The 25,712-nt window shown below is 38.3% G+C and overlaps 1 protein-coding gene across 2 annotated transcripts in view; it reads right to left on the minus strand.

Moving 5' to 3' along the window:
* Positions 1–5,265: 5,265 nt before the first annotated feature.
* LOC148011643 (mitotic checkpoint protein BUB3.1-like) overlaps positions 5,266–25,712 on the minus strand; it is a 46,120-nt gene continuing 25,673 nt past the window's right edge. The window contains exons 3-10 of one of the 2 annotated variants that reach the window (XM_087670672.1): positions 9,761–9,843; positions 9,092–9,358; positions 8,929–9,004; positions 7,420–7,500; positions 7,247–7,325; positions 7,050–7,150; positions 6,591–6,660; positions 5,266–5,479 (exon numbers count right to left, since the gene is read on the minus strand). In XM_087670672.1, the coding sequence (XP_087526798.1) occupies positions 5,456–5,479; positions 6,591–6,660; positions 7,050–7,150; positions 7,247–7,325; positions 7,420–7,500; positions 8,929–9,004; positions 9,092–9,358; positions 9,761–9,843 (781 nt within the window). In that variant the 3' untranslated portion in view covers positions 5,266–5,455. Of the gene's footprint in view, positions 5,480–6,058; positions 6,661–7,049; positions 7,151–7,246; positions 7,326–7,419; positions 7,501–8,928; positions 9,005–9,091; positions 9,359–9,760; positions 9,844–25,712 lie in introns of those variants that run through there. The other variant, XM_087670673.1, reaches the window with a different exon arrangement.

Below are 25,712 nucleotides of genomic sequence, written 5' to 3' on the forward strand. Positions count from 1 at the left end.
ACCCTTGTGGGGAGTTCCTCAATGGGAAGGGGTTTTTTCCAAAGAACTAGAAACACGCATGTGACCTTAGGGGTTTTCTAATATTTTGGAAAAACCTTTAAACCCCCCCCCCCCCCCCCCCCCTTTCCCCTATGAAAACAACTCCAAGAAGTTTAAGGGAGATCTCCACTACAATTTCCAATTGTCAATTATGTCAACATCATGAGCATTTGCAAGGGAGGCAATGTATATCAACCTACATGTGGTTGGGGACAAAGGGATTCTAACCACCCCAATGCAATAGCCCCTACCGCAACCGCACCTAACAAGGTATGCAATGCCTCCAAAGAAGCTCATGACATTGAACACTATAAGGAAAAAAAAAGAAATAGAACCCATGGGAATATGTCAAAGCCTTCTTATGATCCTTGGGGAAGAAAGGTAGGGATCGAAAGAGTGTAACTAGGCAATCCTAACCTTTCTAATATTCCATTCAACATTATCATGTGGAATGTTTAATGTGCATATCTTGGAAATGTGAACTTTTTTGAAATCAAATCTCTTATATCCAATTGTGTATATGAAATTCCAAGCTAAGAAGCTTTCACCTCTTTGACATAAACTAATTGGCATGACTTCAATGCTTTGGTTGAATGTAGTCATCACAAAGATAGAATTATAGGCTACAAGTGTATATAGTTGAACACACATATGCAAACTCTAAGTGCAACTACTAAGAAATGTCTATAGTTAACTCATATTGGTTGATGATAGGCATGGTCCAAGTGAAGTTAGATGTATGCAAACTTCAAGTATAACTACAAAGAAAGGTCTGTATCTAACTCATATTAGTCAATGATAGGCATGGTCCAAGAGAAGCTAAGATGTTTGACATAATTGAAAAGATGACTAATGTGAGGAAGATTGTCCCTTCTTACCCACTCTAGATTATACATTGATGAGATTAGTGATTTTATTAACACAATTAGTGGGCCAAGAAGGTCCTTTGCATAAGTCTTGATCTCAATCTTCCCATATATCAAGGATGTTGTGTTGCAATGCCATCTTCATGCCCTATCTACTTTCTCCAAATGAAGGGGCCTTACTTTGATTTTGGGCATGATAAATATCACATGTAATGCATCAACTATTTGAGTTGCCATATGAGCATTCAATTAACCTAGGATGGAGAGGTTATGATGATGGCGATGATGGCCAAGATGACACTCAACAAACTGTTATTTAGTACCAACCACACAAATCCAACCCCATGTCTTTGAGGTTCTCTTTTAGGTAATCACATACATCCATGGACTACAAAAGTTGACTTTACATAGGTGCTCCTTATTGCCTCTATTTCTCAAAGTAACACCTAAGAGGCACTAGTTTGCAAAGACTAGCCCAATGGCTTCGAAATGAAAAAAAACCATGATATTATAGCCTCATACACATCTATGCTACCACTCGACCATATGTTGGGATGAAGCAAGTTCACAAGATGGGCATCACCAAGATAAACATTGACAAGACAAGGATCTAACAAGTAGTACCACTTGTCATGCAGATGACACTTTTAGAAGTATCTTTTCCACATTTTATTATGGTTTCACTATTAGATGAGAATTGGAACATTGGCTTGGAGTTGAGACAATAAAATACCCTAGCAACACACAAGAAAATTATTGGCAAATGTACCAAATGTGAGAGGTGCTAATAAAGAAGCATTACATATATATGCCTTGTCTACTACGAGCAAGGTTACTACTATTACCTCTACCAAAAAGGATTTCACACAACATGACAAGTTACAATATTTTATCATTGAAGATAGGACTCTACCTATTAGATGTTCACAATTGCCAGGATGCACTAATTTGGCCCACAATTTATATTATCAAAATTACACTGTGTAGCAAACAAAATCTAACTAAAGATAATGGAGAGTACATATAAAACTAGAGAAGAACCTAGATTTCTTCAATTGCAAACAAAGTAATGCAATAATAGGTTTGTCCACATGTGCATTTCCACTATGAAGCTTAGATGGCAATATTAAAAAATTCTAAGTAAAGAGCTTATGGTTACCTAGATCAACTCTAACTACATGAAAGATAACAATCATGGTTCTCAAAAGATAATAATCAAGGTTCTAAGTAAAGAGCTTAAGGTTACCTAGATGAATTGTGACTAGGTGAAAGATAAGAATCATGGAATTCTTCTTCTCGTAGCACACAATTATGGGAGCCACTAAGAATAAATGGATGCATCCATGAGATTACTATGCAAGGGTGATTAGCATTGATGGGAAGAGCAAACGACTTCCATTACCCACAAGTACATATGTATCTACAATCTTAGCATGACAAAGGGTTACCTTACTCAACAAGATGGTCAATTGGGGAGAATTCAAGCTAACCATAGCTAGCAAGATGGAGATCTCACATGTGCCAAAGCACAACACATACCTAACTTAAGAAAACTTGAGCACTAGAAAAAAAGACAATATATGAGATAGCTATGCCATCATTAATGGCAAGTTGGTTGTATAGGGACACGAGTATAATTAGCAATCAAACTTGTAATGGATGATAAAAGCAAGCAAGGATACCTAGTTTATGAGGCACATAGATACATGCAACCATAAGGGACAAATGGAGGTGATCATGGTATGGTCACGATGTCCCATATAATCACATCGAAGTATAAAGAGATAACTACCACATACTAAAATTCCACTAAGAGTCTACTTTTAGAGGGAGCTTGAGCAAGGCATTGTCATTATGAATAAGGATCCAATCATTGCTTTGTGTGTGTAAATGTAGGTGACAAAGATCATTACCATCCTGCTACTATCCTTCAACCACCTCCAAATATGCCAAAGATATAAATGATAGAGAAAGAACTAAGGTGAAGGCAAAGTCGAGCGACTATCACCAAAAAATACACTTCCTTCTGAGGTCACACTACACTTGAGACTAAAAGAGGTTCTCTTAATGGGAGACTTCACTACAAGCAAGATGAGTAGCTAGTACATTAGCATTGGATATATAAGAGGATCCCATATGAGTGCATGTCATTATAGAGGGCTGTGGATCAAAAACATATGCCACAAAAAGTCACATTCTAAGAAATTTGCTAAAACAAACGTTGTTATATCATCTCATCATATGTGATGGATAAGGAGCATGCCATACTCTAATTGAATATACAAACTTTCCACATAAAGAGTAGCATTAGACTACACACCAAGATGCTTAAAGATACTTATTACAATTTATTAGTGCTACCACCTATTAGAGACAATTACATGTCACTTCCTTTATGTTGTAGCTTCTCTTCCCACTACCCTCATAACTCCACCCACGTATCGTATTACCATTCACTTTACTACATATCAATCACCTATAATGGTAAAGATGTAAGAAAATTAAGCACTTGAAATTCGTGATGGTCCATAAGCCTCCCATGTTGTGACATCCTAGTAGCTTCCTTCACCCTACAAACCAAGATGCTTAAAGATACCCATCACAATTTATTAGTGCTACCACTTATTAGAGACAATTACACGTCACTTCCTTTATGTTGTAGCTTCTCTTCCCCCAACAACCCTCATAACTCCACCCACTTATCATATTACCATTCACTTTACTGGATATCAATCACCTATAATGGTAAAGATGTAAGAAAATTAAGCACTTGAAATTCGTGATGGGTGGAACCAATGATGGGTATAAGTGATTGCAAGCTGTTGTACGATGAGTTAGGAAAAGTTTAATTGTCTACTTCATGGTCAAAGGTACTCTTAGCTCTACTTATGGTTTGAGGTAGGCAAGAGTCCCTCCAACATCGTTAGTGACCACATAGTATCGACTAAGCCAAAGGTTGAAGGGATGATGCCCCAAAATAACCAATAGAACAATGAATATTGTGTGCCTCACACCTCAAACCATAACTAGAGGTCAAAGACCTTTGAGAATGAAGTAGACAAATAAACTTGGCCCTAACTCATGGTATGAAAATTTATGATCACTTACACCCATCACTTGTTCCATCTTTTAGTATGACTAGCTTCCATGTCTTAGATCAACCTCCCACTTTATCACAACCCTCCACTTCAACACTTGTCCTATATACTATTGGCAAAAGAGTTATTAATAGGTTAAACAAGAAGCTTGTTGACCATCAAGGATCTTAAAAAGCAAAGAAATAAGAAAAAATTCCGACCTATGCCTTATAATGTGCTTTTGTGCATTTGAAGGTGTGAATATTGTCTAATATACAAGCTCTACTATGAAAGCCATTATCTTTGAATACCTTAGATCCTCCCTCTAAGCTAAGATGTTAAACAAGTACTAATCCATATATCTTCACCAAGGGATGTCCTATATGGTTTTATAGTAATCTAGCTTGATATCACTATTAGGTTGGTTAAAAAGATTAATGATGTTGATTCTTTAAATATAGAAGACACCCTTTATTATGGCCATGTTAAACATGCGCTAGTGAAACTCTAAAGGTACAAAGCTACATGAGAATCATAAATACACTAGAGAAACTCCACAGGAACATGATAACATGGGGATCATTGCACTCAAATTTGAAGGGATACATAACAAAAGCAAAGAGGAATGGATACTCAACCTCCTGGACACCTATTAGCCTATACATAAATAGGACTATTATGGTAGTGGTATATTGCTCTTTAAATCACCAATTACTTTGCGACTATGATGATGACATCATCCTACTATCTAATACAGGAGTGGCATGAATAGATTACATGAATGTATTTGATGTTTAATGCCAAGCACCCTAAGGTGTAAACTTGGCAAAACCAAGGTCACGTTCTACACTTTCAATCATTCATAAAAGAAATTGATCTACAAAGCAACACAAGCTAATCACACAATCATATCTACACTCAAGTATCACTTTCACTAGCATGGGAACCTCTCCATGAGACATCACAAGAGATGCAAACGAAAGTCTCCTACACTCGCAAATGTAACAATAACAACACCACTGTCACTTTGAAGAAACTCACAATAAAAGATGGTAATGATGCATCACTCTCTAAGCCATTGATTGCTTGGTGCTTAACAACTCATTTATAATTCATGAATGCCACTATTGCACCATGGATGCATTAGATAAGGTTTCCACCTCAAGGGAGCTCATATTGAAGCACATCATCATCTATCACACATCCTAGCCCTTTTCAAAGGAAAATGATCTAATAAGACTCACTAGAATACTTTGTTGACAATCACTTTTACCAACAAAAGGTGAAGAGAAGAATCACATGATAGATTAACATTAGGATTATTGTGTACTTAAAACATTGAGAAAGTGCTACCAACCCTACTTCATGGACTTACCACAAAAGATAGAATTTTTTACATGTGTGGTATATGCAATGCCCTAGCCTATTTACATAACTAATAAGAGATGGAGACATCTCAAATCTCTTTGAACTTCAAGATGGTTCATAAACAATCCCCTAACAAAAAAAAAAAAGCTTATCATATTCTTGTGACTAGCCAAGCCATCATCTACAAATAGTATATCACAACCACCTCCTAGCACTACAAACATGAGAGCCCTTAACTCACATCCCATGCATAGTATGTTGCATCCCCCCATACCAATTGAATACAATTAATGCTATAGTGCTCATGATCACAGTTTCAACACGCACATGCTCTCTCTCTCTCTCTCTCTCTCTCTCTCTCTCTCTCTCTCTCTCTCTCTCTCTCTCTCTCTCTCTTTCTCTCTCTCTCTCATTTTGTACCTTTTGTATATCTCATAGTTTTTCTAGAGGCTTAACATAAAATGCAATTACCTTTGCTACTCTCAACTATGCAACTTCTAAATTGATTTGTAAATCAAATGCTTGATGAAAAACTTGTGCTATTAATCCAACCAACTAAACCTAATGACGAAGATGCCTTTGCTCATAAAATTGAAGTGCACTTTGATCTTCGAGGGTACACCTCAAAAAATGTGCCATGTGCAATCAATGTTAAATTTGACAAAATTTGAATAAAACTTTCTTTTTGCAATTTGCCAAAAACAAAACTGAAGGAAAAGGGGTCATTTTATTAGTTTATAACTTATATATATATAATAAAACATAAGTAAAGGGGCCTTCTAATAACTTTTGGATTCACATGTTATGGATGGTCTCTTACAGCTGTACCCCCCCAAGACAACAAAACTAGTAGAGAACTGCTTTGTAAAAGAACCTACCAATTGAACAATCAGACATCAATATGTAAGCAACATATAATCACAGCCAGGTCCCAGCAAACACTATGGTAACATGCCCCTTAACTAGCAAAGCTTGTCAATTGCCATCTTCATACGGGTGCTAGGGGTGCCCTTTCTGACCTGGAGACTAATTCTAAAATAGTTGATGTTAGTGACCTTGCAAGCAACCTTAAATAAGCAAACGATTGAAGGAAATGTGTTACAGCAAGCTTCATACCACAAATTAACTTGCATAATGACGTGGGATTTGTGAAAGAGCCTGCTGACATAACTACAATACAATTTCCTCACTGATACTTGTAAGAGAACCAGTTCTCATTTAATGGTTATGAAGGATTTACATAAGCTTTAGGCTTGGGCTTGACTTCGACTTCATTGATGCTCCTCACAAAAATTGCATCTGGCTCATGCCTGAATGAAAAAGCAAGAAAGCCAAATATTACTTTTTCTGCCACTGTATTTTCTCACACTAGTCATGCAAATGTTTAAACACTAAACTAGAAACTAGAGGCAGTATGACACATTCCACCATAGTAGGCTCGCGTGTTTCTTTTGCCTGGCAAGCTGAGGTGGCTTTTCAAGTAAAAGGACCTATAAGTGACAATCCTAAGCAGTTCTAGTCATTGGTGAAGTATCAGGTACTCTCAAATGATGCTGTCTGCAAAATAATTGGGCCCTTCATGCTGATCACATTCAACATAAGGTGGCAAGAGATGGGTGTCAAACCTATTGTGTAAGTATAATCATAACTACTATTATCTAACTACAAATAATAATTCGGAGCTTTTGAAGAGACTTACTGCTTTTGGCCCTCTTCAAAAGTATAGCTTGATGCAACAGCTAGTAACCGACCATCTCTACTGAAAGAAAGGGCTGCAATACTTGTTGGATATCTTGAATACTGCATGTAACAACCCGGAAATTTTGAGTGAGAAAACCACAGCATGCAATTCTCTGCTGAAAGCCTTGATGAAGAGTCTGTTTGCAGGCCCAGCACCTGGTACAAACGCTTCTTATTATTGCCATCCCACACATTCACATAGCCATCACAGCCTCCAGTGGCAAATGTACCATATCTGCAGTTCAAACACACACAAGATAAGATGAATGTTGAATGTGAATTATTGAAATGAGGATTATTGCTACGAAAGTGCAGAATGGGAGACTCACATTGGATGGAATGCTATTGCATTAACAGGGAAGACGGTATCCCTTCCAGCCTCGGTCTTACGATGACACTTGAACGCATACCTGATGCAACAACCCAACTATAACTACACATCTAAAGCCACTCTTCTATACCATTTGGTAAAATGAAGCCCTCAAGATGAGAAATGTCCACTATACAAATCAAAACAGTAGATTTGGCACTCCTTCCTGAACCTAATCTAGTTTCAGGCTCATAATAAACAACATATATAACATGAACAAAGATACAAACATATTCTAATGAAAACTTGATAGCTGGTTCTTTCTTGGAGTGTGACCTAACTCGACAGAGCAAACTATTACAAGCAATAAAACTTATATGCATGACTCGCTATCTGTAATGCAAACTGAAGCATTATGTATCTATCATGCAGCCATCCAACATTGATGACATCACATGGGCATCATTGAAGATGTCTATATCATCGAAATGGCAACTCTGTGGCATTGTTGTGATTACTATCATCAGGATAATATGATGGATTCAACCTGCAAAAACAAAGTCAAGCCTCTGAATTTGGTGGAGTATCTAAATCTATAACCCATTGTATCTGCAAATAGGGGACATGAGGGTATGTATCAAAGCGCCATTCAGAGAAACGATTACATAGAACCTTTTTATAGAACTCCATAAATGTCCAAGCCTTACGGTGCACCCACACAAAGCCACTGACTGAGCTGTACTTATGCTTACTGCTTGAGGCTTATCTTGAAATCTTACCATTCATATATTGCCCTTTCTTTCCTGTTTTTTAAAAGCCGATTAAGTTGGGCTTCTTAAACAAAGATATCCATCACCTCTACAATCATGGTAGGAATGTGGGCAGTCCATCGAGACACCCTTGATCCAATGCATTGGTTTCTTTGGGGTGACACCCTTGTTGCCTAACCAATCACCTGGTGCTGAAAGCTCCCACCATGCTCTTGAAGGACATTGCCAACCTGAGGAGATCATGCCCAGACCCTGTCTACTGCTGCATTTAGGGACCAATCACGAGTACAACTCCAAGATTACCACTGCCCTGGTCCTTGAGGTATGAAGGGTCAAGGCTCCTCATCGTATCATTCGAACATTCATACCCTCATTCTTTTAGTGGGCATTACTAATCATATTCATCATAGTCATATGTTCTGTGTTTCTCTGTGTTTGCCCTCCCATTTCGTTACGAAGGATGCTTGCAAGAGAAGCATACCCAACAGAAGCGACATAGAGAACAAGGGACCATGCATTAACCTGAGGACCTCTTCACATACAGTAGGCAAGTGTTCAACTCACAACATAGACATGCATTACATATACTGAGATCGACTTCTTTTGTGGGGTACAGTCAGAATTCAAAGGACTACCAATGAGTAAGAGGTCAATCAAGCTGTACTCCAGGGAACAAGCAAAATACAATATTCACTTAAGCCGTGCTCTTGCTGATTCAGTTTCCACCTCCTTCCCACCAGCACAATGAATTTACTTACTTTTTTGCCTGCCCTGCTTCGCTCATGTCAAAAAACTCCATTGCAACTCGTCCTTCAACAGAACTCAGCGCAAAACCTGCATGTTTCGGAGAAAAGTTCACATTATCGTTGTTGGTCTTTCCAAAAACCACAATATGATTTTCATAGCACCCTAAACTCCTACCTGTCCCATTAGGGTAACATCGTACACATCTTGTTTGATACTTTAGAGAGGACTCTCGTTTCTGCTCTGGCTGTGACATATTCCTGAGGTCATACACATTGACATGTCGACCTGCTGTTGCAACAACAAGCCGATGACCTACAAGAGACATGGAGTAAACACGTTCTGGTTGCGGACAGGTACTTATGAGGCTAGCTTCTTGACCACTTGCAGCACGTGGATCCCAGCATTTCAATGTCTTGTCCCAACTGCCCGTGATAACTTGTCCTGTAAAGCTTCCTCATTGAATTCAATTTTCCAAATTAAGTAAAATGTCCCTTAATTATCGGTGCAGATATTCTAACGTTTTTAGAGTCATGTGACCAACACAACAAAGAAATCTACATCTCAATCCATAAGCTTTAGAAAGCCCTTGAAGCAACACAACCATGCTGGGACTCTAAATCAATGCACACTGGATTTTCTTGACAACACTCCTATACTACATCCTCATCACCCTAATGCACCTTAGAAAAATGTAAATATCAATACAGTAAGTAACAAAAAGACTGAACTGGCTTATTATCCAGAATGGAACACCAGAACTATGTTTTTAACCATTATGAAGCATTCAAGATTGTAGACATGCACTGAGAAGAAAATTGGAACGAGTTTTAGTGTTGATTTTACCTGTGGCATGTGAATATTCTACACACCGTATAGGATCTTTATGGGAACCTAAACGATCTTCTTTCCCTGTGTTGAAGTCATACCTGCCAAATTAATTAAGCAGCATGTGGCAGGACTTTGTTACAAACCAATGATGTAAAACGACGTATGCACACTGAAAGCGTAAATCACAAATCAACAACCAAGTAGGTCAAAAGAAAATTAATAAGGGATTGCAGTTGAAATATGCAAAGAAAGAGGCCATCAGCACAACATGAATGACAGGTCATGTTCTCCCCAATCATACAAGATATTTTACTGAGTCCACAACTATGGCAAGTTTCCAAATGGCAAAAACAACCAATAAACATCAACTTAACTAAGCTACCAAAAGTGAGGATACAATAAGGGTCATGGCATCCTGCTGTTAAGCTAAAAAGGATGCATTACACAATAAATCTTCATTAGCTCATTAAAACAGCCCCAAAACTCGAAGTTTACCAAAAATTTATCTGTCCCATAAACAAACATCCAAGCTTTGGGAGGATCCACATCTACAAATAGGAGGCTGCCCATACCACTCAATTGATCCCTTCTCTTGCAGGTCATCACTCTTCCTGTAGATTTCAGCTATCAGATCCCTCTTCTAGCGACTGTCCAGCCTACATGACTGCTGCCACACATCAGGCGACCTACCTTCTACTGTCGGCAGCTACCTATAACCCCAGATCAGGCTGTATTTGCTGCTCCAGCCCTAACATCATCTTCTGTCTGCCATTATTATAGCCTGTTGCCTGCATTTTTCAGCCCACCTAACATCGCCAGGTGTTGTCACCATCTCTCCATCTGATCAGCTGTGTTTACTGCATTAGCAGACCGCCCAGTATCAAGACTCTTCTGCAGCTTTTGCCCAGCCTCCTGCTGCCATTGATTAGCTGCCTCCACATCCGGGTGGTTGAATTGTTGTATTTACCAGATTCAGCCACCAAACACCTGCCTTTTGGTTTCCAGCCTGCTGCCCTTCCACTTTCAGCATCACCTCAGCTCCAACTAGTAGTCATAGACCTCAAAACCCATCTCCAATGGATGTCACTCTCAAACTAATTCCACCACTCTGCCTTTGAGCCTTTGTACACTCTTTCATTCATTTACAGCATCCATCCATTCGCTTCATAGTTCTCTTTCTTCTCCGTTTGTGTTTTTATTTTTGTGTGTATTGCATTCTTGTCTAAGTTATTGTGTTTTAGTCGCAATCGTACATTCTGTGTTTTCTCAACGTGAAGCCTAGAATCACTTCACATGTTATAAGAGCTAGCGCTCTTCTAAAGAACATCTTGCGCTTATCATGGAGAGCTTAATTTGTGTGAGATACACGAATGACACAACCAATTCACAATGTCTAAGACTCCTTCCTCTTGGGATCCCATAGTGGTTTTTCACACTTCGCCCAAACAATGCATCATGTCTTTCTTCTTCTTGTCCATGATGTCGATATCGATTGTACCAACTCCTGAAAACAGAGAAGAATCAAAGCAACTTTCAATGTCTATCAACAATGTCTCGCAATAGCATACAAGACCATCCGGTCAAAAATGCCTTTGGACATATGTTACCATGGATTCACCTCCTTTGGCCAGACCACCAAAGTGTCCCCTCATGTAAGCCAAGAAAAGAAGCCAATCCTGCTCTATGTCAAATACCAACCATCATGAATCTAGATATCAATCCCAACTCCAAGATTTAAATCTACCAAACTTCAATCAATGTGTCAAGGATGTTTCTCTCTAGAACCTATGCACCGGTATACTTGTATAGATGACATTTACCTACTCCATCTCACCACCCTCTCACACGCCTCCTCTGCCATCGGAGAGTTGTGAGGGATGACCGCATCACCTATCCTAGAAAATAATAAGGGGCTACCAAGCCCTTTCCTCAATCGAAAGACAAGAATCCCTTCCGTGCCTTCACCTTCACCGAAGCTAAAGGATCTACATCGAAGTCTGAGGAAGAGGATGACTTAACAAAAGAGTTCTGATCTTGCTCCTTTTTCTCCTTCTTCAAAGCCACTAAATCTTTACAATCCTTCCACAAGTGCCCCTTCTTCCCACAAAGTTAACATTGAACCTTCCACTTCTTTTTCTTGTCACCCCTCTCGAAAGTTGTAAGAACCTTATCAAAATCAAAACTTGTATAATAGAGCGAAAGCATACTCTGTAGACGCAAAGATGCATCATGCTAACGCAGCATGCAGAACATATGAGTCAAGCTCACAAGTGTCAACGACTTCTACCCCCTCAAAACATTGGCCACTCCATCAAACTCTAGGGAAAGCTTGTAGAGTACCATCCGCACAAGATGTGTCTCTAGAAGAGTAGACTCCATGTGTCGAAGTTGGTCCTATACACGTGTAACACGAAGCAAAAATGACTGAATAGTGCCCTTAGACTCGAACTTCATATGTTGAAGCTGTCTATAAAGTATCATGGTATGCATGGTGAAAGGTGCCTTGTACAACATCTAAAGCTTCGATCATACTTCGGACGATGTCTTGCAAGAGGTAACCGCTAGTGGAACTTCTTTAGAAATACATCGAAGAAGAGCAAAATAGACACATGCATGATCTGTATCCCATGTAAGCCATGATTGTCCTTATCAAGATCATCTTGAACTAAAAAAGGACATTGAGGACATGGAATAGCTCCACGAACAATATACCATAATTGTTCTGCACGAACCAAGCTTTCATAACAACACTACAAGTTAGATAGTCAAGACCATGTAACTTATCATCAATAGAAGTGCATAGAGGAGCTATCCAGAGAGGATGGAAAGAGAAGATAGAGAATAGAAGGTGGACAAAGAAAGAATACAACCAAACCAACAACAAAGATTGCACAAAATGAGAGTTCACGCACAATGAAAACCAAAAACATCATCAAAAAATGAGGGTGATTGCTGCAAGAAGTTAAAAATACAACCAAAAATGCCTGAAACAGCAAAAACGATTAGTACACACAATCACCCATCCAACAGTGAAGGTCAAAAATCCAAAACGCAGGCTGAATTAAGCAATAAATGCAGCAAACTTACAAAAACTGAGCAAAATGCTGACAAGGCTGAAAACACAAATTCCTGGGCAGGATATGCAGGCTGCAACAGACATCAAACAAGCTAGAAGCAATCAGCACCAAGTCGCTTGATCAAAAGAGGTATTACAAACCTGTACTCAACAGAAAAACATCAGCAAGAACGTAGATCTTGCAATCCGATTCCATGTTAGAAGTGGATGCAGCAATGGAAGCGTAGACATATGGTGAAAAAGACTGTTGAACACAAGACAGAGAGAAAAAAAGAACATTGCAAAAGAAGAGAACTCACAAGAATGCTCAAGAAATGGAATCCATATACCAAGAAATAAGACAGCACAAAACCAATGTCAATCACTGGGTGTGAAGGCACTGGCATCAGCTCCTCTCTCTAGCAAGGACCTGTGAATGATAGATGAATGATAATGGTTGTGGAGGAGTGCTTGAAATAGGGCAAAATAAATGCCAAGAATATGACAAGTCAGCCAGCATTAAATGCTGGTCAACTTGTTGAAAAGTGCCAAAAACCACATCATAATGGCCAAATAAAAATGCCTAGATACACAAGATAATATCCTAATGCCCTAGCCCAATGGATCACATGCACAAACTCAACCATGAACTAACATATCGCCTAATGGTAAATGCTAATTTGGACATTGGTAAATTGTTAGCAGAAATGCCACCCATTACTACTATCCCTTACATAACAGGCAAGTGAGCACATTTGTCTATCCCCAAAGCTTAAGGTGCACACCGTTACACACTCCACATGTCACTCCCATGCAAGGATTTCCATCCTCTACCTCTAGTGTCCCTATCTTCCCTCCTTGGGCTATTCATGCAACTACCATGCCCATGCCCACTCAGTCCATACCTAATTTTGGATCCATTGTGCAATACTCCCTCCTACAAAGTCGAGTAAAAGCTACGCCTCCAACTCCTACACTACATGGTCCTTTTAATACACATACTAATGGACATGTAGCATATAGACAACTCCTATCTTATAGGTCTCCTAAAGGCTTGTGTGAGTGGTTTGCTAAGCCCACTCCATTAGATTTCTCATTGGTAGCACTTTTTGCACCCATTCCAAAGTCTCCTCCTATACCCCACCTAGGTCCACTTCCCCACCTCGAGGACAAGAAATGGGATCTTGGCCTTAATGAGGAGTTCTAATACAATAACAAGGTTTTAAACATATGGTTATGTTTTCGTGAAGGGATTGGCAATATCTTTAAAGATAAAGAAATGGTTTAAATGGTTTCGTGGCTATTCTTGTAAGAAAGCAAGACCATCTCTCCAATGGATACTCACAAGGATCTCCCGCCATTTACCCACACTTGGCTGAATTTCTTCTTATGAAACACATTTCAAAGGTTTCATGCAAGTTCATAAACATAAGAAACAAGCTTCATTGTTGCAAATGAGAACTAGAAAATTTATATGTATAAATAAATATATTTCAAGTCCCTAAGTGAAACACACACATTGGACATGATTCATCACCATATACAAAATACAATTGAACATTCAAAACACCAACAATTTACATGCCCTATCCATCATCCATGACCAACCACAACCTTGATGTATAAGAAGCATAATGCCATAGACGAAAAACAACTCAAACATAGCTCATCTTAGTGAGACATCAAAATGAATCCAGGTCACTTCAGAACTACTAAAAAACATGTTTATATGAAATAATGATATTCTAAACTAATAATCCTAACTCAAGTTCAACACACTTAACACTCAATAGCGTCCAAATCATCATCCACATCCATCTCCTCATCTACAGAATCAATGTCATCAGCCCCTTACTACTCTAGTGGCACTCCCAAAAGACTCGCTCGTTTTGACCAACCATGTTTTTATTCGATCGACCTAATTGCTTTTTCATGGTTTCTCAATACAAGCATTTCATAGCTTTATGAAAAGCACAAAGTTCATACATTTTCTATAGGTTGAAAACACCATTCTTGGCAACTTTGCTCCAACGAGTATCCAAAGAAGGCTACCAAGTCCAAAGAGAAGGCAAAAAGAAAAAACAATGATTCTTCAAAGGGCCTTTCAACCCTAGTACGTAATGAAGAGGCCTCCTAAAGATGTTGCATGTTATCTTCTAGTGATGTTGCATGCCCTCACATGGTCCTAGCCAAGAAGGCAAATGTGAGGATGGAGAGAGAACACATTGATACTCTTTTATTCTTGGTGAATTTGATGTGTGTCACCAAGTTTGAATGTTCTGGCAACTTTGAATCTTGGAGCAAGTTGTTCAACCAAAAGTTCATATTGGGATATGCAAAATGATGTATTGATGTGATCTCACATGAGAGAACCAAAGTACATGCCTATACTCTAATGGAGGAATCTTGGATATTTTGACAAATCTATCCATGGAACTTATATGGCTACAGAGGTCCAAGGTGGCTACCTTAACTACTTTGCTTTCTAAGAGCGATTATGGCATTTTAACTTCTTCTTCAAGGTGTTTTTTTATTGAGGCACATCAAATGAAGTGCTACTTTAGGAATATCCAAGATGCAACTTGGATGTTTATATTCCTTGCTTATTCGCATGTGCTCTAAGAGGTGTTCAAAGAGGCCATTTCACAAGCTCACACATACCCAAATCCTAACTCATCAATGACACTTCTCAAGTCTCGTTCCACGTTCTCAAAAGTCATCCCAATGCGTATCCTTAAACCAACCTTTCCATGGATGGGTGGTAATTCCTTGATTACAACCTAGTTACAATAGCAACATTTACTACAAAACTAAGAAATACAAATTAACTTACAATCTTGGACAATGGACACCTTGTTAGCTCCAAAACTAGCATCCCTTTCGATATTTTTTTAACATAATTGAAAAACATAGTTGAAAAAGAAATTGATATACAATGGGATTTTTCCAATCCCTTTCAATATTCTAACTCCCCTTGCTATCAAAATGGCCAACAAAAGTCTTTGATTTGATTTGCCCCTTGATTCTCTCTTGCAAGTTAAATGCACTAAAAATATCTCTCTCCAACCTCTAAAGACGTTTTTCAGTCTTACATGGTCATTTTTGACAAGTGGCAATCTTTCCAAATGGTTTTTCTAACATTACTCATAAATAAATATTAATTTTTTATCTTTAAATATTGAAAAAATAATCTGATAATTATTTGGATACCCAAAAAACTAATCTAATTGGCAAATAATTAAATTGACTGAGCAACTTTTATTCCCGAGTATCCTTGCATCATCTTTGACCATCAAATTAACATTAGATACCATTAAACACCACTTCTCCAGTGTCACCAGCTGACACTTATAGCCAAATAAATGACCTAGATCAGCCAAATACCACCAAGTACCTATGCTATATAGCTTATAGCAACTTTTGCCTTTGATATTCCATGATTTCCTTGGGTCCCAAGCTCATAAATTTACTCTAACTCCAGTTACACCTCACATATGTAACATTTACTTAGCCATGTGATTAAAAATTAATTCACATATTAAGTGAGGTTTCGAAAATACATGTCCTCATGACACTACACCCCACATGTGCAACATTTACTTGACCATATGATTATTAATCCACGTGTTAACTATGGTTCCAAAAATGCATCTTCTCATGATAATCCTCCCTCTTAAAATCCTCACAATCATCTTCGATTGCACTGCCAAATGCATCAAAAAAAAAAAAAAAAATGGTGGATTGAAATTTCCACAAGACATCATAGTTAATATAACATTGTGCACTATTGCTCAACCATTTTATATGCCCAACACATACTAAAAATTACTAACTAATCATAGTATAACATAAGACTCACAAAGAATCTCAAAAACATTGCCAAATTATCATGTGACATGTCTATTTATCATAAGCTCAACTCATTTGGCAAAACCAAGCCATAGCATAGCATAACTAACCATAAATCATAGCTAAAACATCAATGGTATCATAACATATGCTATTGTCTATGAAACCAAATGTAAACCATTGAAAACCGAACATAATAATCTGATCATAAATTGATCACTTGTGCTGATCTGAGAATTAATCACAAACCGATATAAATGTGACCTCAGACTAATCACAAACTCATTAAAAAAAATTCTAACAATCAATGCAAAAATTGATGCAAAACTAATCTCAAAAGTAACCATAAACAATCCTTAAGCTGATTAAAAACTGAGCTAAAACTTATATCAAAATTAAGGCAAAATTTATGCCAAATTGATCATAAGCTGATGCAAAAGTATAGTTCTAATGTCCGATTGAAACTTATACTCATCTATATATGTCTCACAATAACTAATACACTGAGTAGTAATCTCAATACAAACATATTGTTAGCACAGTACCTTGGATGCATATTGAATGCATCCGAGATCCACTACATATCAGAGCTCTCGATAACTAGAGAAATGAAAGTGCTACCTCTCCCTTGAGCATCAACCGATTCTTCGAACCCCTGCTCTATTGAACGTAACGGAGCTTGAACTAAAGTCGGCTCTAACTAAAAGATACCTAAGTAAAGCTGCAACAATTGAGAATGGTCTGTCAAGTCATCCTCTTCCATCCATTTGGCATCCATTTGTGAATAATTGTAAAATTTTACCAAGTATCTCTTGGAAACTTTACCTTTGATCTTTCTTTTGCTATGTGACATAATCTGCTCATGTACCAAAATCTCATCCAACTCCTCCACCTTAGACTCAATTTCAGCAAACATATCTTCTACTACATCATCATGAAAAGACCTTAACAAACTGACATAGAAAGCGTTGTGTATCTATCAATTTGGAGGTACTTTCAACCGATATGCCACATTGTTGATCTTCTCCAACACATGGAACGGCCCATAGTATCCCATACTCAACTTTGTATACAATCTTTCTATTTCTTTAATCTTTTTTAACCTTGCATTTTCAAAACACAGCAATACATAATCACCCTCTACAAATTGCAAAGCACATCTGTGGTAATCAATTGCCCTCTTTGCTTTTCTTACGATCTTTAAAATGCATACTTTATCTTTGCATGTTCGCAGAATAGGTGGTACCTTCTTACCATCCTCAACCACCTCAAATGAAGCTTTACCAGTGAAACTATGTATTATATTGTTGTAAGCAAACTCAACCAAGGGTATCAATGCTGCTTTCACTATATCTTGTGGTTTGAAACATAGCACCTTAAAAAACCTAACACTATGAAATTTGCTTCCTCTGATTGACCATTTGTCTATGCATGAAAGAATGATGAGAATTTCAGCATAATACCCATATTCTAAACAACCCCTTCTAAAATAAACTAGTCATTCAACAAACTCAATCGCTAATGATCGACTCTAGCATACCATGATACTTAAAGATGTACTGTAAAGACAATCGTGTCATATGATCAACCTTTATTTTCTTCCTTACCGAAATAAAATGGCCTTGTTTACTAAACCTACAAATGATAGTCTATATCCCATCATTCCTTGTAGGTGTCCTAAAAAGCTCAAAAATAAAATGCATTGCAATGCTCTCTCAAGGCCTATTTAAAATCAGCAAGGGCTACAATAAATCCGACATCTTTTGCCTATCATCCTTTACCTTCAAACATATGATACATGTCCTGACAAACTGTTCTGCATCATATCTCAAAGTTGACCAATTAAAAAAATGCTCCACTGCCTTAACCATGCTATCAATAATTTTATGTCTTGCATACAAAGAAGTATCACTTTCAATGATAATTCTAAGCCTTAATTGTTTTATGGCACACAATCATCCATGCATCATCAAAAATCCATCTCTTAGCACAAAGTGTTCATGCATTTGACCATTGCAAAACTAATTATAAATATTAGCAAAGTCTGAGTCAACAACATATTGCTCTTTCATGACATCCAACCAATTATTCATTCAATTAGATAATTTTCTATCTTTTGATTAAGCATTACAACATCGACTATCAAATTAATCCATGGATTTGCAACTTTTAAGTCTTCTTGGGAAAGATGGAATGACAAAGTGTAAAAAACCATGCTAACAGTTGAAATTTGTGGCTTACGTGGCACACCATTAGCCACAATATTCCTTATTACCATCAATATATACATTCTAAAAGTGAAACATAAAAAGAAGATATGCATATCTCATATGCTTCTTTGACAACTTCGTCTACATCAAATAGTACCTGAAAGTTTGATACTCTGTCTACATTGTAAATCAACCCTCAACAAATAATGTTTCCATGTAGACACTGCATAAATTACAAGTAAGAGCTCTTTCTCATAGATATGCAAGCTCCTTTTTGCATTGTGAAAAATTCGACTCTCATAAGACACAACTCAACCATCCCGCATAAAAAGAGCCCCAATGTTGTTACCACATACATCATACTAAACTACAAATAACTTTTTTAGATCGAGGAATACAAGGCCAAGATCTAAAGACATCTTTTCCTTCAACTTTTCAAATGTTAAAATTTCCATTGCTGTCTATCTAAATGGCACATCCCTCTTTTGCAAAGCATGCAATGGAGATGCAATTTCAACAAATCCACATACATATTTCTTGTAGTAAAAACATAAACTCAAGAAGCTACAAATCTCATGCACATTCCTCAAAGATAGCCATGATCATATTGCCTCAATCTTTGCAAGATCCATGCGAATATCATTAACCGATACAATATGCCCCAAAAAGTGAATTTTATACAAGAAAATTTCACTTTTGTTATCAATGAAAACTAACATTCTTTGAATAGACAATCATATCATCAAAGAAAATATCCACAAATCCTCTATATGGCTTGAAGATATGATCCATCATCCAATTAAAAGTAACATGAGCATTCATAAGTACAAAAGACATAACAAGAAACTCCTATAATCCAAAAGATGACTTGAAAGCTATCTTAAGCACATCTTCTAAACTAACGCATATCTGATGATATCCACTTTTCAAATCTATACGACTAAGTATGGCTACCCTTACAATCTATCCATAACATCATCGATCCGAGAAATCAAAAATTGATTCTTTATAAAACTCATAATCTTCACCTATTAGACTGCACTGACCTCAATATGGTGGCTTGTTAGATAGGCTACTTCTAGAGATAAGATTTATGTCATAATCTTCTAGTTTTTCAAACAGTAGCTACCTTGAAAGTGATTAAAAAAAGCAATCAACATATATTTTCAAAAATGACACGTAATCATTTTCTCACTTAGACATATTTCAAACATTCTCACTATCATCTTTATCCTTAGTAAAAACCAAGTACCATTTTTTATTACTTTAAAAATGACAATTGCAAATACAACAAAAACAAATTCACCTTTGAACTTTACATCAAGTGTGAGTATCTTTTCCTTCTATTGAATAGTGATCTTTTTTGCACAAGAATCAATCACTACATCCATACGGTGACACCATAGCATACCAAGCAATACATCACAACCCTCAAGTGAAGCAATGAAAAACTCTTCACTGTTCACATATCCATATATATGCAATTGAAGCTTTCCAATGAGTGATGTGACAAGCTCTGCATGGCCTTTGCGTGCCATTCCAACTTCCCTCCGGATCCATCTCATCCTCTCTGATGCCTAGACGAGTTGCCATATCAACAGAGATAAAGTTGGCTCGTACACCATTATCAAGAAAAATCAATGCATATTGATCTCTAATTTTGCTCCATGCTCTATATAACTCTATAGCATCATCATTGGGTTGGTCACTAATAACATCAAACACTAATCCCACTGATGTTTTAGGCTTCTTTCTTGTAGAATCTCCTTGATTTTTTGATTTTCCAACTTGCTACCTATTGCGACAATCCCTTGCAATGTGACCATCATGTTCACAAATAAAACATTTATTTACAGTAATCAATTTCTTATGTTGTGTCAATGCTATTGAGCCCTTTCTTTGCTATTTTGACCTCTTTACAAGCTGATTTTCAGATCTACCCCTTTTCTCAACCTTAAACAACTTTTCATTCGGCTTCTCCCTACTCTCTAAGAAGCCTGAATCCTTCCCACATAGCAAAGCATCGACTATAGTAACAGTCTCTATGAGCTGAGACATGCTAGACACAATGGATTCAATGCAAAAATCCTTAATTCCTTTAGGCAACCCACAAACATATTTTTCCACTTGCTCGTGAAGGGATACGGAGCGATAAAAAGTGATATGTAACAATGCATCCTAAAACTTCTTGTTATATTGCTCCAAATTTTAACATTCCTTAACATCCAATTTATTCCAAGTTGTCATGATGTCCACCTCAAAGGTACTTGTCAACCAATTCAATGCAAATATTAGCTTCAATTGTATCCACGTTGACAGTATTGTACCTTGTATCAAAAGAGTAGACCACCATTGTAATGCATTCCCTTTCGAGAAAGTAGTTGTCTTCTTTCGAATCTTCAAAAACTCGTTGAAGTTTTCCAATGCATAGGTTGCATGAAACTATTAAATGAAAGTCAAAGCTTTCAACCTATCTTGTGCACTACTAAAGGACTCAAACTTCACTACTTTTTCACCTTCATCATAGTCTTTTGCCGCCCCTTTGGGTGTCAAGTTGTTATACATTAGCTACTGTTAAAATAATGCACTTGCTAAATTTACAATAAAACCAACGCCAAACAAAGCATTTGCATGACCAACATTCATTTCTTGAGCCCCATAAGCATTTGGGAATGCAGACGCAATATCAAACTTTATGGCATGCGCATCAAATCAATACTTCCATACATAGGGTTTTGCATGTTGGGAATAAAGGCGCCTCTGTCTAGCTGCCCGTGTATTACTATTAGTAGTCACCGCCACTTTATTCGTTATTCTTTTAGTGACAATTTGAATAAAGTAAGGCTCGGTCACACATTGTGATTGTTGGAGTTCACATTTCTAATCTCTCCCTTCCTTGCTCTTGCTCTCCCACCATAGCTCTCGAGTCCAACCTTCAATCCATCGCTCCCTTCCAACTAGCATCAAAGCTCGGCTTCCCGACTCTTAAGCTTGGCTCGTGGCATTCTCAGCTTCCCATCGACTCCCCACTCGCATTGGGTCTCCTTCCCGACAGCCATATCCGACTCCTTCGAGCTCCCGTCACTCCCCGGCTTCCCGAGCACCTTCCCGACATTGTTGGATACCTTCAAGACATTATATCAGAGGTATTTGATCATTTTCTTCAGGGTTTACTTCAGTTCTCAGGTCTCATAGACTGTAAACAAGATTGGGACAGCCACCATTGAAGCTCCCTTGCTTCATATCTCACTTGCCTTTGAACAAGACTTGCCGGAGCTTGTTTGAGGCCTTCCTTGGCTTTAACCGGACCCCTCCGAACCTTGGCTACCATTTTTTGCAGCCTCAGGACTAGCATTTACAGTTGGCAGAATCACACAGCCCTCCCATATGTGTCTTCAGCATTGACAGTCACAACAGCAGCTCACCCCCTCCATTGGCACTTGAAAAGGCTCCATTTCAGGCATATGAACATGCTTTGATGCCTGGTTTTGATGGTTGATGTGTTGACATAGCATTTGGACTGATTTAACACTGTTTTGGGACTGTCATAATAGTCCACAAGCAGTTTATGACAGTGTTACATTGACATTTGATGCTACAACTTGTTTGGCATTGTCATTTGATGCACAGTTGGTCTCGTTTAATGCCGGGATGTTAAGGGAATGTATGCCTATTGTTTGGGAACCATTTGGAGCTGATTTTGGTGCTGAAATTCTGAGTTTTGAACAGTAAATCAATGCTGTACACAATTGGGCTAAAGTCATTTTACTTGTGTATGCTTATGCCTATGCTTTTCGGGCTATGTTTCAGACATATATGGTAATGTATTGACACTTCAGGCTCGACATAGAGCTTGATTTTGATTCGGGATCGTTGGTTGAGCTTGAGCTCGCTTTGCAAAGCACTCGGATGCTCCATCTTGGATGTACTTATAGCATGTATATTGCTTATATCTGACCGGTCTTGACATGCTTAGCCTATGCCATTACTACATGCTAGTTACATTGTTTGGAGCCTATTGCTACTGGAGCTCGGTCTTGGCTTGACCTTGGATTCTCGGAGCTTACTTGAGCTATTTATTGGCTTGCCAGAGTTGTATCTTGGGATATACTTGATGTCTTACATACTTATGGATGCTACATACGGATGCTCTACCGCCTACATGTTCGAGATGTACTATTGATATATTGTCTTGGACTTATGTCATTGGCACTGTGTCTTGCCTTAGCTTGAGCTCTTGAGCTCGTACATACGGCTTTTGTGCCAATGGGAGTGAATGCTTATCAAACATTGAGCAGATGATACTTTTATGCATTGAGCCGTTACATGCTATTGAGCAGTTATAAACACTTGAGACTTTGAGACTTCTTACCTTTTGAAATGATACATCATATATCTTGGTTCACTGTATGCTTATGAAGTCTCAATTTTGGATCCGTATCTTTGTGAACTGACACCTACTTGTGTCAAGTTTTGGCAATGGCAAGAACCCTTTGCCTCGTTGCCTAAGAGGATGCCTACTCACTGGCAGATGTTTGTATGGCATACTTGGGTGTTGAATTCATGCTTATTGACCGTCATATGCTTATGCTATGCCCGCATGATGCCGCCTTTGGTCTTGGCAGTATCTGATTGCCTTGGGATCCGATTTTAGCACTGTTAGCTCTCTTTTACTGAAATCTGAAATTTATTACAGCAAGCATATATGTATGGACCGACATGGATTTTTCATGCTGAAACACTTTGAAATGATGTACTTTCACTAGTACTTAGTGGGCAGTAGCTTTGGTTCCACTTTCTTCACCATTTTTCCTCGATTTTGGTGATTTTTTTATCATTTTCTACAGTAAACAGCAAGCAGTTTTGAATTGTCTACAGTCTTCCAGCCTACATTATGGCGAGTTCGTCCACTGATCATGCTATTTTCAACATCACTAAGCTTGATGGTACGAATTACTCTTATTGGAAAAGCCAAATTTGGCAGATGTTGTTGCAAAAATCGCAAATCAAACCTTTGAGGTTAAGCGGACATCCGCCTGTAACTATGCCAGATGAGGAATGGCTTGAGCTTGATGAGTTATGCAAGTCCACTATTGTATTGTCTCTCACAAAACAGGTTCACTATAATGTCTTTGAGGAAGAACAGAGTGCATGGCAGTTGTAGGAAAAGATAAAAAATCTCTATGACAAGAAAAGTCCAGCGAGTCAGATGTATTGGCTAAAGCAGCTTATGGATCTGCGCATGAAGGAGAATGTGACTGTCTGCTCACTTGAGCCAGTTCCATGCTATACTCAAAAACTTGACTTAGGACATCACTTTTGCAGAGGATGTTACTCCTCTTTTCTTGCTTGGTACTCTTAATGAGTCATGGGATATATTCTGCACTGCATTATGTGCCTCTATTGCTACCTTGAAATTATATGATGTTGAGAGTGCTCTTTTGTAGGAAGAGGTTAACCGTAAGAATTTAAATGCCTCTCGTGTATCTCATGCTATGACAGTTAAAGACAGAAATGATGGATATGGAAAGCATGGCAGTGGTAGTAGCCGTGGACGAGATTCTCAGAAATCTCGGTCCAAGTCTCGTAGAAAGTCATGTAGCAAATCCCGTGGCAGGAATGCAAATGTTACTTGTCACCATTGTGGAAAAAAGGGCCATATTAGGCTACAATGCCATGAATTGCGCAATGAAAGGCGCAAAGATAAAGAGAAAGACAAAGTGCAAGATAAGTCTTCTGATCGCAGCATAATACCTGCAAAGTCCAATGTTAAAATTGAAGAGATCAATGTTATGCAGCCTGAGAATGTTGATGATGATGATTATATCCTAGCAGCTTCTTCTAGTGCTTCACAGCTGACAGAGATACACTCTATGTATGCATAGTGTTGGCTCTTGGACTCAAATGCGTCCTTTCATGTGATACATTGCCGAGTGTGGTTTCATTCATACCGTACTGTTTCGGGTTCTGTGCGCTTGGGTGATGACAGCTCTCTTGATATTGTGGGCATTGGTAATGTTAGGCTGCAGTTTCTTTCTGGCAGCAGTTTTGTTATGCAAGATGTACGTCATGTACCTGCTTTGATACACAGTCTCATGTCAGCTGGACAACTTGATGACACAGAATATCATGTATGTTTTGGAAACTCTGTATGGAAGATCACTCGTGGCAGACTTATGATTGCGAGAGGTGCCAAGGCTGGCAATCTCTACCCTTGATTGTATCAGCTTCTTCCCTTGATCATGTTTTGTCTCTGGATTCTATCCCACATGTATCTCTTTGGCATGCCTATTTGACTATATGTCTTTGAAGGGAATGAAAATGCTTTCTGGTTTGCAGTACTTACCACCCCTTGATTATGCATGTTTTGATTCATGTGAGCATTGTCTTTATGGCAGGCAGACTAGGTCTACACATAAAAAGCCTGATAAGCCACGCATAAGTGAGCCCTTGGCATTGGTACATTTGAACGTCTGTGGACCCATGCCTTGTCAGTCTATGGATGGTACAAAGTATTTTGTTGCGTTCATAGATGATTTTTCACAGAAAGTTTGGGCTTATTCCATTAAGCTGAAATCCGATGTGAATATATCTCACGTGCTTTTGAGCAGTTATGTGATGAGAGGGGTATTAAGTGTCAGTTGACCGCTCCCTACATCCCCCCCTAGAATGGTTTGACTGAGCGGATGAATAGAACCATCCAAGAGCGTATACGCAGTATGCTTAGCCATGCAGGCCTACCACAAAGCTTTTGGGCTGAGGCAATTAATACAGCTGTGCATGTCATAAACAGATCACCCTCTAGTGGTTTGGATTTCCAGGTTGCAGAGGAGATATGGACTGAAAAACCTCC

The sequence above is a fragment of the Lygodium microphyllum genome, chromosome 28, assembly GCF_053477565.2.
Source record: "Lygodium microphyllum isolate KBCC chromosome 28, Lygodium_microphyllum_v1.1.10, whole genome shotgun sequence".
NCBI classification, from domain to species: domain Eukaryota; kingdom Viridiplantae; phylum Streptophyta; class Polypodiopsida; order Schizaeales; family Lygodiaceae; genus Lygodium; species Lygodium microphyllum.